General features: G+C 41.9%; 2 protein-coding genes across 6 annotated transcripts in view; one reads left to right on the top strand and one right to left on the bottom strand.

Annotated features, from left to right (window-relative positions):
* Positions 1-11392, top strand: part of plpp1a (phospholipid phosphatase 1a) — a 32595-nt gene extending 21203 nt beyond the window's left edge. For all 5 annotated transcript variants that reach the window (XM_017489313.3, XM_017489312.3, XM_017489311.3 and 2 more), the window contains 3 exons: positions 5611-5668; positions 8723-8899; positions 10877-11392. In XM_017489313.3, the coding sequence (XP_017344802.1) occupies positions 5611-5668; positions 8723-8899; positions 10877-10996 (355 nt within the window). In that variant the 3' untranslated portion in view covers positions 10997-11392. The remainder of the gene's footprint in view (positions 1-5610; positions 5669-8722; positions 8900-10876) is intronic.
* mtrex (Mtr4 exosome RNA helicase) overlaps positions 11246-16841 on the bottom strand; it is a 29279-nt gene continuing 23683 nt past the window's right edge. The window contains exons 24-27 of the mRNA XM_017489308.3: positions 15957-16013; positions 14549-14711; positions 13719-13823; positions 11246-11532 (exon numbers count right to left, since the gene is read on the bottom strand). Of these exons, the coding sequence (XP_017344797.1) occupies positions 11480-11532; positions 13719-13823; positions 14549-14711; positions 15957-16013 (378 nt within the window). The 3' untranslated portion in view covers positions 11246-11479. The remainder of the gene's footprint in view (positions 11533-13718; positions 13824-14548; positions 14712-15956; positions 16014-16841) is intronic.

The raw sequence follows: 16841 nt of genomic DNA, 5'->3' as shown, positions 1-16841 counted from the left end.
AGAGCACAGCATTAATTGATCAAAATCCAGCTTCATCTACACAAAAAATGGTCTTTACAATTATACATACTACTTCTTCTGAAATGCCTCGACTTGAACATAATAAAAATAAGCGCTTCCTCAATCCAAATAAACAAAACCTACAACCATAATTTAAATTGACCATAATTTAATAGTTATAGTTGCAATCAAATTTATTGAACCCCCAGTGCAAATCAGGTTTATTGTCAAAATGTACAGACTTTCAGCTGTTTGCAATGAACAAATCAAACAAAAGCAATTGAAATAGTTCAACACAACGAATGCTTCAAGTGGTTTCCCCAAATTCAACTGAAAAGGACTTCTCCAGTCTCAGAATTATTCAACCCCCGAATGGAATCCCTCACAATAGCACAAATATGCAAAACAGGTGTTGCCTCAAGCACACCTGATACAACTAATCAAGGGCTTTAATTGCACCACGTGTGCTTGAGCTGGAACACATGAAATACCTGAACTGGGTAGGGGTTTGTTCAGTGTACACTACCTGGGCGGGGCAGAAAAAGAAAGCCGTCAACGGCTGCACCTAGATTTCTGAGAAGGCAGGTTGTGAAAAACCCTCGAGTGACTGCAAAAGACCTGCAGCAAGACTTGGTGTAACAGGCACTGAGGTTTCAGTGAGCACAGTAAGGTGCGTACTAAATGCAGAAGGTTTCCATGAAACAACTCCAAGACGTACAGAAAAGTCTGCTCAAAATCATATAAATAAGCCTCAGAAGGTTTGGGAACTTTTCGGCATGATCAGCGATATGTCTGGAGGGAAGAATGAAGAAAGAACACTCTGTCCACAGTCGAGCATGGTGGTGGCTCGGTGATGCTCTGGGGCTGCTTTGCATCCTCTGGCACTGGAAACCTGCAGCGTGTGGAAGGTGAGATGGATTCATTGAAGTATCAGGAAATCCTAGGAGAAAACGTCATGCCGTCTGTGATGAAGATGAAACTTGGACGTCATTTAACCTTCCAACAGGACAATGATTCCAAGCATACCTGAAATTCCACCAAGGCTTGGTTGCAGAAGAAGTCCTGGAAGATTCTACAGGGCCGTCACAGTCACCTGACTTGAACCCCATAGAAAATCTCTGGTGGGCTTTGAAGAAGGCGGTTGCAGCACGCAAACCCAAGAATATTACTGAACTGGAGGCCATTGCTCATGAGGAATGAGATAAGATTCCTCAGGAACGCTGCCAGAAGCTCTGCATCTCGTTTGCAACCAGTCATAACAGCAAAAGGATGCGCTACTTAGTACTGAAGATGCTTGTCATGAAGGGGTTGAATAATTTTGAAACTGGAGAAGTCATTATAAGTTGCATTTTCAGTTGAATTTGGGGAAACCACTTGAAGCATTCGCCATGTTGAACTATTTCAGTCGCTTTTGTTCGATTTGTTCGTTACAAACAGCTGAAAGTTTGTACATTTTGACAATAAACCTGATTTGCACTGGGGGGGGTGGAATCATTTTGATTGCAGCTGTATACCCTCTGGTACTGATGCCAACCCTCTGAAGTCATTTTTATGCCTGCATTTCTATAATATATTCATTATTTCTCATTCATACCTAATAGAAACCAGTGGAGAAACATCAGGTAAAAAAGGGAATCGTTTAATCTGCTTTCTGTTTCTGCTTTTGTCAGAACGTCTTGCCTTCTTTCTATAAACTGTGAGCGAGAAATTATAATCACCTGTGTAAACCGTGACTTAAAAGATTTAAGGGAGGCAGCCAGAAGTCAACCCGGCTACAAGAAAGAATCCTATTGGACAAGTTATCCAGCTCACAGAGAAATTCCAGCTCGTTAAAATGCACCCTGGGAATTTCTTGGACCTCTGACGCCCTTAAAGTCAAATGGTGCGCCATCAGCGCTCTGATCTACTTCATGAGTGGCTTTGAAGTGGAAATTAAGAGCATGTAAAACATTTACTCCCTTCCCCTCTACTAGAGCTACTTTCATGTGGTTCTGTCTGTCTGGGAGTTTTTTTTTTTTTTTCTTTTCTTTTTTCCAACCAAGTAAGCATGTAAGATCTGTATTTGAACCCTACCGGGCTATTTCTTAATCACACTCTGAAATCTCAGATGGTCAGCACCAAGGTTAGAAGCTTAATGCTTCTTCAAACAGTTACAGGACGCCGAATGGTCGTGTGGCATTCGATCAAGCTTCATAAGATTGCCGCAATCACCGACATGCAATCTGATCAAAACGGTGTCCGATTAGCAGAGTTCCACTTGGCTCCTGAATCAGGTTTCTGATTGTTCCTGGAGGACTCTGGGGAGAGCACTGATCATTATTTCGGTAGTCCTTTCAGTGAAATCCAGTTCCCCACAAGGGTTTGGATCTCTGTAGCTTTTGTGGTGAGACTGCGGTTCACACACTCCAGTGTGCTCCAGCCCTGTGGTGTGCTGCGCTGCTAGAGCCCACACATACAGAGACAAAGAGTCCGACGCTCAAGGTTTCAGTTTGGTTTCTTGGGCCAGACTCAAGGCCAGTGGAGAAAGTTGTCCCAGATCTTTTTCATAATTAGGTGTGGTTCATGCCTCTGATAGGAAAGCACTCTGCTGGACAGAATCCACTGTTTTTCCTAGTAGACAGAGCCATAAATAGAACAAATAAAGCGCAGGGGAAGCAGGATGCCAAGAATAATTATGAATCACCCTTCATTAGGTGATACCATGGACATATGGCCTCAAACCAAAGTAGGAAGATTAATGACGGAATAATCTAGCGTATCTGCTTAGTTCAGGTCTCGGAGTTATAAAGTAAGCTGGATATAAAGCAACCTTGGCCCTTATGAACCAGTCAGCTACAAAGATAAAAAAATTTATTATGCAAATTTGAGATTAGGGTTGAAAGGTCCTAGTTTGCTTCTAAGGACTAGCTTTACGTGATTAATTATCTAATGCTAATCATTTTCTTGAACGATAAGGATCAGCCGAACCTCACTTTAGGTCTGCAGAGTGTCTACTCTGTCTCTGTCTCTCAGCCATACGTAATTGTTCTCTGATTCTTTGTCTCAAGCCTTGCGACCTGTAATTCGATAGGTCCAGAGCAACACGGCAGTTCACTTAATCCATTTGAGCTCTTACCTGGCAGCGTTCCGGACAGACAGCTTTTAGCTAGATAAAGAGAAGACACATTTATTATTTTATGCTACTAGTAATTGAAGTGGTCCAAGCTTTTGTGAGTGAAATGTAGATGTATAATTTCATCAGCATCTAGAATATCTCCATTTAGGGAAGATCAAGAGAACATCTTCCTAAATATTTACAATACGCAAGAGCAATCCAGGGCTGAATATCAACGGTGGTGGATGTCCTCTCGGTGTCGTAATTTCAGTAAATGTATACTGGATATAAATGTCCATTTTAAATGTATACAAAGTTAACAGAATGTCCTATTTTATTATTATTATTATTATTTTATTTCATTCATCCACCATCTATCCAGCCTATCCATCTATCCATCAATCACATCTATCCACTCCATCTGTACGTCCATCTATCTCACCCACATGCCCAACCATCTGTCCCACCCGTCAATCCATCCCACACGTCCATCCCGACCTCCCATACACCCATTCATCCCATCCATCACAACCACCCGCCCATCCATTTCATACCTCCATCCCACCCACCAGTCCATCCGTCCATCATGGCCACCCACCCGTCTCACCCAGCTGTCCAACCATCCATCCACCCATCCGTTTGTGTAACCTTATCCAGCAGACCAAAATCTGCTAACAAGGAATGTTACACCCACTTTAAAAAAAATAAAAAATAAAGTCTTTAAGATGGCAAGTGGGAAATGGTTTCTATTTCTTTTTTTTTTTTTTCTTTTTTTTAAATTAATAAGATTTTAATAAGTGTCCAAGATGTTATAGGTTTAATGGTGTGATCAACAGTAGTGTTGGAATGATGCAGGAGCTTTAATATGCATCTTTCACTGGAAATGTGCATGTAATATACTTTAAAATGGTTTCCGGTGCATAAATGTTAGAGTAAAGCTTAAGGTACACCGCATGTAACTTTCTAGGTAAAAGATACACACAGAAGGAACAGAAGGTGTACGCTTGACGGTACCACCCCATAACAAGGAAAAGTAGTTTTGTACCCTTTTTCTCCTGCGAGTACTTCATCACCAGCCAATCTAATACAACTATTTTCAGTCCACGACAGAATCTGCTCACGTTTTCCCATTGAACCCTTTTCCCAGGCCTCAGTCTTCCACTTAGAGAAACGTCTAGAATACTTTTCAAAGTGGATTTACACTTAAACCCTTCGATTTGTTGTAAAATTCACCTTTTTGTGACCATCACCGTCGTCTATACCAGTATAGCGTAACATTAACAAGTATAATTATCATAAGACTCGAACAGAGTGCATCATCGTAGCCAGACATCATCACACGTACTTTATAGTAAGAAAAGATTATTATTCTTTAATTCTTTTGTCCTGGTGTCTCTGAGCACTTTTCTGGGGGCAGTGGCCTCTGGCTAATATAAACAGGAAGACACAAAAGCCCTCCGGATACTCCGCCCACCCTTATTTTGCTGATCCCGTCCACACGCACTTCCCCCCACACTCGTCACTCTCGGCCTGCCCTTCTCACCCGGAAAAGGGTGTGCACACGATATTCCAGCTTCTCACGTCTCTAGTAAACTGCTAAAACCCACCTACACCTCACCCACACACACACACACACACACACACACACACACACACAAAAGTCCTTTGTTTGTAAAGGACTTGCAGATGTCATTCAGTTTGGGCAAACAAAAGGTCTGCGTAAACCCAGTTGTCATAAAAAGGTCTTAATGAGTCTTTAGAACTCGCGCTGCTCTAACACACCTGTTTGAGCTCATCAGAGCACTGACGCACTGTTCAGGACCTAAACACTTCAACACACACAATCACTTCAAATCAACTCAAACGAGTCGCAAAATTAGTTTAACCCGGATTTTTATTGTCGGGTTTTATTGCTTTTTCTTAACAACTCATAGTTTTGATTGGTCGGTACATTTTCCTCGGGGTGAAATTGTTCAATTGTAAAATCTATACGGATGAATTAACGTTCATGCAAGTTTAAATAAATAGAATACATTTAATATCATGTTAATAATACAGAATTCTATCGAACCGTTATTTTTGTTCTCCTTTTTCTATACGAGTGAATGTCTAGATTTTATTTGATTTTATTTCGAATTGCACACTGTTTTAAAAGAAGAGTATTTATTTATTTATTTGCCAATCGAAAGATCAAGAATTTTATTCATTAATTCAAATAAAAAAATGAGCCTAAATCCGAGAGGTTTGAAAAATATTGTTGTTATGCATATTGTGTGTATTTATCTAACGTCAGATTAAAGCCTCGTCCAGATTTATAAATGTTAATGTACAGAAATACAGAAAATAAGTGGACCCTGAATCCATATAGAACCTGAAGCTACAGCCGAGGTGAAAGTCGAGTATCAGGGCAGTAAAGGCTGATGGTGGATTCACGTCATGGCGGTGTCGGAGCTCACCGTCAGCGTTTTAATGCTTTGCTTGCTGAGATCTCTTCTGTTTTGCTGTGTGTGTTGCAGGCTGTCCTTTTACTCCGGCCACTCCTCGTTCTCCATGTACTGTATGCTGTTCCTGGCAGTAAGTACCTATTTATAACTCCATTAAAAAAACAAAACAAACCCTCATCCTACAGCCTCACCAAACGGCTGGGCAGCACCTTAATAACAGACGTTAAACACGGCAGCCTTCTTCTACCGAATGGGAAAGGTAGACCTTTAATAATACAGAGTGAAGATTACAGCCTTCCTCAGATAACGGCCGTGTCCTAATAATTAACTCAACGACATCTATTCTTAATAGCAATATTTTCCTCAACATGTGTAGTAATTGAAAACCTTCTCAGTCATGTGTATTTATTAAAAATGGAGAATGCACTCGTATTACGGATCAGATTGTACGTTAGTCTTAATGCTCGGTTAAGAACATGCTTTCGGTAAGCACAAGGTCTGTTTAGCATCGTCTTCTCTAACGAGGCAAAATGTGCCTCCGGACCAAACCTTGGAAACACCAGAGTACTGATAAACGCAAAACTCTTAACGGACTAACAATTGAGCCCTGAGGGACACCTGATTTTAGATCCATGAATCATTTCCCACGGGATGTTCTTGAAATGGATTTGTAGCTGTAGCTGATGGTGCTGTTAGTACTATGGGTATGATGATCCTATAATCAAGATCACATAATGTGGTTCAAATGTACAGGGCTCAAGCTTGTTTACTGCAACACAGCAACAGGTGGAGGCCAAGAACACTAAAAACCTAAGCAGAGTGTGTGTTCTGATTCTACAGTGTTCACACGCTTCCTCACAGCTAAAAGGTTGCTGTACAGGTCGTGCTTCAGTTACATCTTGAATGCCGTTGTCTAAGCGATTTCTTTCTAAATCGTTAGTTTAGTAAGACATAAACGGTATAAATTGTATAAAAGGTACACTCACACGTACAGAGATTTTATTTTAATCGCTGCACGTGGCCGGACGCTGTACTACGAAGTCACCGTTCCTACTACTGGTTGCCATAGTAACTATCAGATCGACAAATCAGTCTTCGTACCGCTCAGATAAAAAATTCTGAAGGGAGAGCGTTTGTATATACAGTTCTCCAGTGTATATATGCATCATATCCTACGAGATAAAGGAGAAGGAGCGTGAGCGGTTTGCCGTTGCGGACATCTATCTGCGTCGCAGGCAGCATGGCGGCTCACGGATCACGCGTGCTCTACTGTCTTCACTCCCATCGGTAGTCGCTGCACCAAGTCGCTCCAAATTTGCATAAAGTTAAACTTTTCTCAGCTCGGTCACGTCGCTGGACACGCCCACATCGCTGCACACGCCCACATCGCTGCACACGCCCACATCTAGTCACCAACGGTCGCAGACGCTCATGTCACCGGCTCTCGTGGAAAACGAACAGTCGCTTTATCGCTGCGAGTCGCTGGATGTCTGAATGTACCGTAACAACGACCTTTAGCTATGAGGAAGTAAAACAAACACAGGCTTTGTATATGTTTTGTTTCCATGTAACTAAAAATTGTTGCTATACAAATGTCGTCCTGGTTACACAGCGCGGTCAGAAATCAGAGGCGTCCTAATATAAGAAAATAACAAACATTCAAATTAGACATGATTATTTCAAGAGTATCGGCTGTGTGGGTATAAACGGAGCACGTCTCTTAAATTCTGAGAAAGAGATCCAGTTGTAAACAATATTCCAGCAGTTTTCTGTCCTCTCACTCGGTCAGCAGTGTTTCTTCAGGAGGTTGTAAGCTTCAAATCATTATCGGGTTGTGCGGTTATTGCGCTGTTCCAGTCCAATGGAGCAGCGTCTTAACCTAAACAAGGCAACAACACGAACCTCTGCGTTATTACTATTACTATTATAATAATCCCTGCTGTGCGCGTCGGGGTGCTCACACCAGGAGGAGCGAGTTTGTAATAGTCGACATTGACGTGAAGCTTTTTGTAGACGTACCCTCTCCTCTCACAGTGTGTAAAAGGGCTGGGTTTGTTTTTATTTATTTATTTTAAGCACACTGTACCGTTCTAAATATAGAAGCTGAATCATGGTTTAGAGCTGGGCATATGCCATACAAGGTGTAATCAGTGTAATTGTAATTGCCCATCCCTAAAGAGCACTGTAATTATGGCATAAACACGGACGAGAAGCGTTTCTCTGCCTCCGCGTATTGCGGCAGGGAACGAGACTCTGCAAAGCCAACAGGAAAGACTGCATTTCTTCCGATCTGATTTCCTTTATTACCGCCATCTTCTCTTTTATTGTTATTTCTATGAACTCAGTTTAAAAAAATTTTTTTTTTTTTATTTCATATTAAATCTATTCTCCAGTTCATGCTTATCTAATGCTAGCGTCTCCATATTCCACGTATGAAACTTGGGAGTTGTGAAGCAGCCTTTTGTTTTTATTCACCAAACATCTGGAGCACACCAGTTCACATGTGTCAGGCTCCATCCATCACTGATTTTCAAAACGGAACACCCCCCCACCCCCCCGCAAGCTTTTAACCAGCTTTTATTATTACTATACTTTTATATCACTGCTATTATTTATTTCATGATTAGCCTGCTGCCACGCAAGGCTGTATTACACCAACCTGTTATTGATTATATTACTAAAACCATCGTATTGAGCTTATTTTGTATTTTGCTTAGTTCAGGGAACACACACACACACACACACACACAGTCGTAATAATATCGGTGACGCCTGAGGGCAGTTAGCAGCCGGTTGCTTTAGCGGGGTTTGTCTGCTATCTGGCTCCAGCTGCTCCGAATAAACAACAATGAACTGTTCCTGTCATATGACTATGAGTCATGTTTAAAAATATGACAGCAGCACATGCCTGAGTGGGATGGATATCATCTTGCCCTGAAAAGCCAGACTTGCCTTTAAAAGTAGCCAAATTACCAATAAAGCCCGTTTTGGTTTTGGAGAAGAACGCAGACGTGCAGCGGCAGCGAGACAACGAGTCTAAACCATACTGCACAACGAGATATTTACACGCCTCTCCAACCTAAGAGGCAAACGCCTGACATGTCTTAGCTGATTAGATAATTAGGTGTGACGTTTATAAGCCTCTTATTAGCACCTCTATATGATCGTTTCGCCTCTCTCTCAGCTTTATCTGCAGGCTCGAATGAGGGATGAATGGGCTCGACTCCTGCGACCCACAATCCAGTTCTTCCTGATTGCTGCATCTATATATACGGGACTGTCCCGTGTCTCGGACTATAAGCACCACTGGAGTGACGTCCTCACGGGCCTCATACAGGGAGCGATCGCGGCCTTACTGGTGGTGAGTGTCCTTTTCACCTAGGTATATTAATGTCTGGAACGCTATGGGACGGGTTCAAAAAGATCTCGGACTCAATTTAGAATTCAGGAGCAAACTCTATTATGCACGATGTCTTCACAAAGGGGTTTTAAAATAGTTGCAACTACTCTTAACCACCGTTTTCTGGATCTTCAAGTAGGGAAAAAAAACTATTCGGCTCTTTCTTTAGTTTTACAACTGTCTTAAAAACAACAACAAAAAACGGCATCTACGCTTAATCTGGATTTAGAAAAATCACCATATCCTATCACTCAGTGCAACCCACAGAGACAGAATTTAACATACAAATCACCCACACTAAAGAATTACTTCAACTGGAACCCATCGGTAGCTGATTATAATCCCCGTGTCCTCAATCAGTTCCTGACTTAATTCCCCTCACGCGACCTCGCTGATAGATAACGGCACTAAATTTGAGGTTAATTCTTTACACATTCATTTGAATGTAATCTCCGTAACCCGACTAACTAGCAGTTGCTTTTCGGTGTTAAAACTGATGTGTTTGCAGTGCATCATGGGTAACAGTGCCACTAAGAAGTACACTGTACAGACACTTGAAAATAAAGTGACGTGTCCGGATCTGCTCTGATGGGGTATAGCTCAGGGGGATTTTATTCTAAGCTTGATCTTCTGAACCCCATCTATTGATTTTAACATTAAGCTCATTATTTAAACATGTCCAGTAATATTTTAGCTGTTTAGTGTAGTCATCGAGCTTTTTATTCCTGGAAGGTCCACGCACAGAACACATTATTTCGAAGCATAACTGCATGACTGAGTTTTGGATTAAGCCCTAGTGACCAGTAGAACTAGCGAACTCAGTAATAAACAGAGTAACTTCAAAAGTGGGTCGTGTTTTCTATAAATGTATCAAGAGCGTTCTTTATACAGATGTGCTACCCCTAAAGATATGTGGTTAACATCTTAATGTGACCAGACACCCTTCAGTTTTATTGTTAATGTGTAATTTCTAAAGTGTGCATGACCTACAAATTTATTAGCGAGGCCACTGTGTGCCGCCCAGATGTTTCGGTTGCCTGGAAATGTAACTGACCGGGTGAAAACGAACAGTGTAATACATGCACTAGTAATCTAGCTGCCTCTAATAGACAAGTGCATATACAAGTTCCCAAGGAGGAGACGACCGTGTAGCCGTAGTTCTGATGTGTATGCTTAACGGCAAGGGGAAATGTTTTACTTTTCCCCCGGGGGAAAAAAAAAAAAAAAGTTGGAATGTCGTGTTTAAGCTACATAATCCCGCTAAGTAAAGATCTGGAAATGTGTGTAGAGCAGCAGGCGCTGGGATTTGGAACCATGTGCTATAGCTAGCGCATTAAGCTTTACAGCTTGCATTTAAAACATGCATATCAAAAAAAGTCAACAGGAAAGTTAGGGTTCGTTTTCACTTCTCGCTGAACAAATGCTGCATTCGAGAAAAAGTCATAACTTGTGATTTCCGACCAGGAAAAACCGAACATGAGGTCCTAGTCGTGAACTACTCGGGACGGTCTCCTGAACACCGAGCTCAGCAAGCGACGGCAAATCAACATGGCCGCTCACAGCGTGAAATGATGGCGTTTAAAATGACTTATTAATCTATACACACACACACACACGAGTATTTGCTTTCAATCAACATACAGATTTAACAAGTGAACACGTTAACAAAACGTTAACAAAAGACTAACGACGGAGGCGTTAAAATTTACACGAGTCCCAGTTCCGACTTTCCACTTCAGAGTAGAGTCGAACGCAGCGCTACTCGTCTGCAAAGCGAGTACAAACTGAAGTTCGAGTAGCCTGGACCTGAAGTCACCTTTGGGTTAGCGATTTGTCCTCCCCTGTATTTTAAGCAGTGGTCCCACGTGATTATTTTTCAGCACACCTTGTACGAGCGTCATTTTAATAACGCGTTTAATCCTCACGTTTCTCCCTCAGGTCTTTTTTGTGTCCGATTTCTTCAAGAAGCCGGCGGCCGTGCAGAAAGATGACGATATGGTGCACAACACCCTGCAGGAGACGCCGACTAACGGAAACCACTACGACGTCACTAACTGAAGCTGCAAGGAACCCTCGTTCCGCATCTCGCTGTTCCGACAGCACGGTCTTGTCAGCGCACACTGACTGTGAGGAAGGACCACTGGGGTGGAAACCTGTGAATGCAACCCCTGCTTTCCCCCTCTGCTAAGCCCAGACTCTGGGTTCCATGATGCCTTTGGGCTGCTGATGCTGCTTTCCTGTGTATGATGCTAACAGATTTGCTCCTCCGGCAACTTTGTTTTAAAGAACGAAGAAAAAAAATAACTATTGCTATACACTTTTTTTTAATTAAAATTATGTTAAAACACTATGTACAAAAAAAAAAAAAAAAAAAAATACGCATCGTGCTGTTCAAAGAAAGGAAGAAAAGTCATTACAGTTGTGAACCTGAATGTTAATAAATGTGTTCTGTCACCACCGTCTTCATGGGGTCTTTATGAAAAATGAAAGAAACAAACGCATGATAAAGGGAAGGGATCTGTTAAACAGCAGCGTCGTCCCTCACAGGTAAAGACTGGCAGCAAACACAATGTCACGCTTGATCTTCGTGATGCCTGGTGAAAGAGACAAGAAATCATTTATTTATTTAAAAAAAGATGAGTTTCAAAGCTTAAGATACATCCCTGTGTGAAATCTGAGGCAATTTCACACCGCTCAGAAATTCAGCCAGAAGTTTACAGCTCATTTCCTGTTCAAATCCATAATGTCCTGAGTCATATTTGTGACTCACTAGATATGTTCACAACTTGATTTATTTTTGTGTTTCACCTTCCCGTAAATCCAATACAAATAAATCAAACCTCAAAAAAGAGTATTCTAGCACTTGAAATGTGTCTAGTGAGAACTACAGGGTGTCCCAAAAGTCTCCATACGTAGGGGGTAGTGAACACTTCTTAGCAAAACGTCTCCAAAGGTTTTCATACTTACTTTATATTAGACAACCCCAATTCCAAAAAAGTTTGGGCGGGCGCAACAAAAGTAAGTGTTACTGAAAAGAAAACGCTGGAGCAACTAATTATGTTAATTGGGAACCGGTCAGTAAGATGATTGGGTAGAAAAAGAGAATCTTAGAGAGGCGGCGTCTTTCAGAAGTAAAAATGGCATGGAATCTGGATGGAAGTGTATGTATCTTGCTCTAAAACCTGTATGTACTCAGTTTAAACATTTGATGTGTTTATGTTCTATTGTGAAGAACACCTGGGTTTATGAGATTTGCAATTCATTGCATGGGCAACAAAAGGCTGGAAAAGTAAGTGTTCGTAAAAAGAAAGAGCGGGAGGTTAATTGGGAACAGGTCAGTAAGATGATTGGGTATAAAAAGAGTATCTTGGAGAGGCGGAGTCTTTCAGAAGTAAAGATGGGCAGAGGTTCACCAATCTGCGAAAAACTGTCTACAATTTGTGGAACGATTTCAGAATAATGTTCCTCAATGTTAAATCGCGAAGACTATGAATATCTAGTCATCTACAGTACATAACATCATCAAAAGATTCGGAGAATCTGGAGAAATCTGTACACAAGGGACGAGGGTGAATATCAATACTGCATGCGCGTGATCTTCGGGCCCTCAGGTGGCACTGCATTAAAAACAGGCCTGATTCTGTAATGGAAATCACAGCATGGGTTCGGAAACACCTCCAGAACTCATTGTCTGTGAACACAATTCTCCGTGCCATCCATAAACGCTGGTTAAAGCTCTATCATACAAAGAGGAAACCATATGTGAACATGATCCAGAAACACCGACGTCTTCTCTGGGACAAAGCTCATTTAAAATGGACCGAGGCAAAGTGTAAAACTGTTCTGTGGTCAGACAAATCAAAATTCGAAATTCTTTTTGGAAACCATGGACGCCGTAAACTAAAGAGGAGAGGGACCATCCGGCTTTTTATCAGCGCTCAGTTCAAAAGCCTGGATCTCTGATGGTATGGGGGTGCAGTAGTGCCTATGGAATGGGCAGGTTACACATCTGGAAAGGCACCATCAATGCTGAAACGTATATACAGATTTTAAAGCAACATCTGCTTCCATCCAGATTCCATCCCATCTTTACTTCTGAAAGACTAACTCTCTAAGATACTCTTTTAATACCCAATCATCTTACTGACCTGTTCACAATTAACCTAATTAGTTGCAAAATGTTTCTCCAGCTGTTTCGTTTCTTTTCTTTTCAACACTTACTTTTCCAGCCATTTATTGCCCTGTCCCAACTTTTTGAGACGTGTTGCGGCCATCAAATTCAAAATGACCTTATTTTTTCTCTCCATAAAACAGTACATTTCCTCACTTTCAACATTTCTATGCTCTATTGTGAAGAACACCTGAGTTTATGAGATTTACAAATCATTGCATTCTGTTTTTTATTTACATTTAACACAGCGTCCCAACCTTTTTGGAACTGGGGTTGTATATATTTTTTCAGATAGGATTTAAGAACGCCTTTGACCACAGAAGACATTGAAATCGTCGTCATGGTTGGATCGGGACGCCGTCACAAGGCTGTGATGGACTTTAACAGGAAACATCACACAAACTTTTTAACAAATTCAAAAAGACTGGAAGAGTTGTGGACCGACCGAGAAGTGAACTTCCACGAACATCCACTGACGAAGGCGCGACGGACGTGGTGCTGGAATACAGTCTCCTATGTATAGAGACTTTTGGGGACACCCTGCACATATGAACTGTAGCTTCTGGGATGGAGTATTTTTGTAGTTAAAGGAAGGGAAAGGGGTCATACCGATGGCGAACTTGTTCTCAAGCTCAGTGTTCCCGATGGCCTTGGCCGCTTGGCACATCTGCCTCAGAAGCTCCTCCAGGCGCCTCATGCAGCGGATAATGCTGCCTAAAATCGCACAGAGAGAAAACACAAAAAGCGAGAGAATGAGAAAAGATGAAATTGCTCAATGTCCTCCCTACGGAGTGATAACATGCACCCAGTTCTCTCTTGCTTGATTGCATACCAAGTGAATCGAGTCACTTTCTGGCCTTGGTGCACTTCACTAATTCGCTGTTCACTTCCATTACACGTTGATTTCTTACTGTTCTTTTAAAAAAAATCAGATTTTTCTTGGAAGAAGTTTCCCCTTTTTTCACCAGAGAGCAAACTCAACTAACCTCCTGGATACTCGGACGACGAGGAGCCGGGCTTTTATCACGCTACGCCATCAGAACTAGCCGTGCGTCAACATTACCTTTCAATATCACAATATTTGTTTAATGTTCAATCACGGTGTACGATATCCCGATATTTTCAAAGCCAATCGTGTGACGTTTTAAATGTAATCCTTGCTTGTAGTCTTGTCTAATAACTAGTTGTACATCATATCCATTCTTGGACCCTTTCTAAAATACCTTCCATGGACATTTAAAACAGACCGTGTGTGTGCAGAAAACCACAGTCAGGTAGTTTTTAGTGACGGAGGCCCTTATTGAATTAAGACGACACGAGACTCGTTTGCTGCCAAGAAAACGTCTGAATGTAACACAAAGCAAATCCAGATGTAACTGATCCAGGCACGTGTTAACATCACAATCATGGGGGGTGGGATTAAAAAAAAAAATAATCACCTTCGAAAACATCGGTCATTTTGCAGATCTGAGAGAAGGTGGCTCCGTTGGCCCAAGTGTACACTACGTCCATGAGGTGAGGACGGAACTGGCTCAGGTAGGCGTCCTCATCCACGTCCAGCTTCGCCTCGGCCGAGACTTTAGCGATGCGCTTGGCACATTCCTGTCGGTCGGAACCATTCGATTCAGGTTAAATAAAATCCCGTTGCTACGGGATGACACGCATGCTGAGGAGCGGATCAGAGTCACTGCAGCAGTTTAGGTGTTTTCTTTTAACAAACCAGAAGCTGAAAACCTCTTTGGGTTGGTATTTAAGCCAGTGGATTTATTACATCATAAAATACAAGAGCCAATGGTTTTGCAGAATGGAAATGGTCATGCAACATCAGAATCTGTATCTCTAAATCAACGTAAAATTGTGATCTCCTTTGTGCGCTTTTCTGTTTGTTTTGTTTTTTTTAATGCCTCCTCTAACGAACGGTGGAGTCATTATGCTTTCAGGTTGTCAGTCTGAGATTCTAGTTAGGGAGATGTGTCAAGAACGAGTGACTGAATTTGGTAGGATTTACAAGGAATTATCACCGTAACCTGACGAAGAACTGAGTCGATTTTGGAATTGAGTCAAGGTCAGAACAAGGTCAAATGCCTTGGAATAGTTTTTCTTCAGTAGCTTTTGTCCTGTTCGTCATACAGGGATGCTACTTACATGTACAGGAACTCAAGACCCATAGTTTTGGCCAGCTAAGATTTTTGCCATTCGACTCATAACGATATACTTCTATGGAACTCCCACATCATTCCAAATCATTTGTTATTCGAGATGCGTATTGGGGAAAATCTTAAACAGTGGGGGGGGGGATGCAACATTGAGAACTGGGCTGTAGGGACGTCTCAACTGCACGTGTTGCAGTTTACAAATCTAACATTACCACAGGGTATAAAATAAGACTATAAAGTTAAACTGCTTTTAAGTCATTACTGTGATAAAGTACTGAGCAGAACTAGTTTAAGGGTCTAAAAAAGGCCAAGAGTCTTCCAAGAGTCCACGTTTTGTCTTGGAAATAGGACAGACTTTATGTCTGGAGCATGAAACGTGACCTAAATGCGCCGCCTGTCTAAGCAAACTCCTCCTGCATATTGAGAACAACAGAATCTACAGAAATATTGTCCATCAACATGAGATTTGCAACAGAGAACAGCTTCAGAGACTCCTTTCTCCACTGGAGCGAACCACACACGGGGCTCTAAACTCCAAGCTCTCCACTGTAAACAGGTCAGTGGCCGAGAGCAAGTCGAGGCACTGGCGCTGATGTGACATGCCGTATACGAATGTAAACAAGTGAGAGAAACCCCAGTGCTGCATAACACACACACTGTGTGTATATAATTCAGACTGAATTTCTGTTACCTGCATCTGTCGGAGTGGGCCTGCTAACTGCTCTGTAAGTTTAGGCATCTCAGTAGCCTAGAGAGAGAGAGACAGTGACAGTGGGAGAGAGAGAGTGAGAGAGAGAGACGGGGAGAGAGAGAGAGAGAGAGAAAAGACATGACATTTCCACCAAAAGGAACAGAATGCATTAAAAGGAAATAAAATAAACTGACCCAAGGCAACAAAACACATTGTAAGTAAGCTCACTATAAAACTATGAAATATGTAACCACACAACAATAAAAGACCGCACACAGGGAAATTTAAATGCCTGCGTCATAAACGAAATAAATCTCTGTGTGCTCTGTTCCAGTAGCTATCAAATGACCACGTTTCATGAGTTCCACCCTCGCAGCGAGCCTCGGCGGTGCTCATCGGCTCATGGTTGAACGTTTGTGTTATGACATTTGAGGCATGTTGTGCAGAGGCCAACGATCTCAAGACACTCAAACTTGCTTGAACCATTGTATCGTGCCAGGGGAGCCAGAACCAGCCAGAGACTTCATATTAAAGGTGCAAGCAGTGATATTTAAGTCAAAGCACAGTTTGCTGCTTCAATAAAATAATATCTGCTCAGAGGAGAAAGTCCAGGCTAAAAAAATTTTTAAGGGGATCAACACCCAGGAACTGGAAGCATCTCGACCCACTCAGTCAGTCATGTAACCCTGTCTGTTCTTTCACTACCATTCAGATGTTCTAGCTCAGGCATGCGTTGTGGGGTAGAGGGGTGTAATCGGGATTCAGATCCTGCAGAAAACACCATTTTCATTCACGTTGGGAGCTGCATGACTCATTTACTCTTTCGTCAGCAACTGCTTTATATTAATGAGGGTCACTGCGGTTATGGATGTGTTTCTATTTTGA

Source organism: Ictalurus punctatus, chromosome 16, assembly GCF_001660625.3.
Source record: "Ictalurus punctatus breed USDA103 chromosome 16, Coco_2.0, whole genome shotgun sequence".
Classification (NCBI taxonomy): Eukaryota; Metazoa; Chordata; class Actinopteri; order Siluriformes; family Ictaluridae; genus Ictalurus; species Ictalurus punctatus.
Note: the sequence above shows the minus strand (reverse complement) of the source record. Positions and strands in the feature narration are given on the sequence as shown.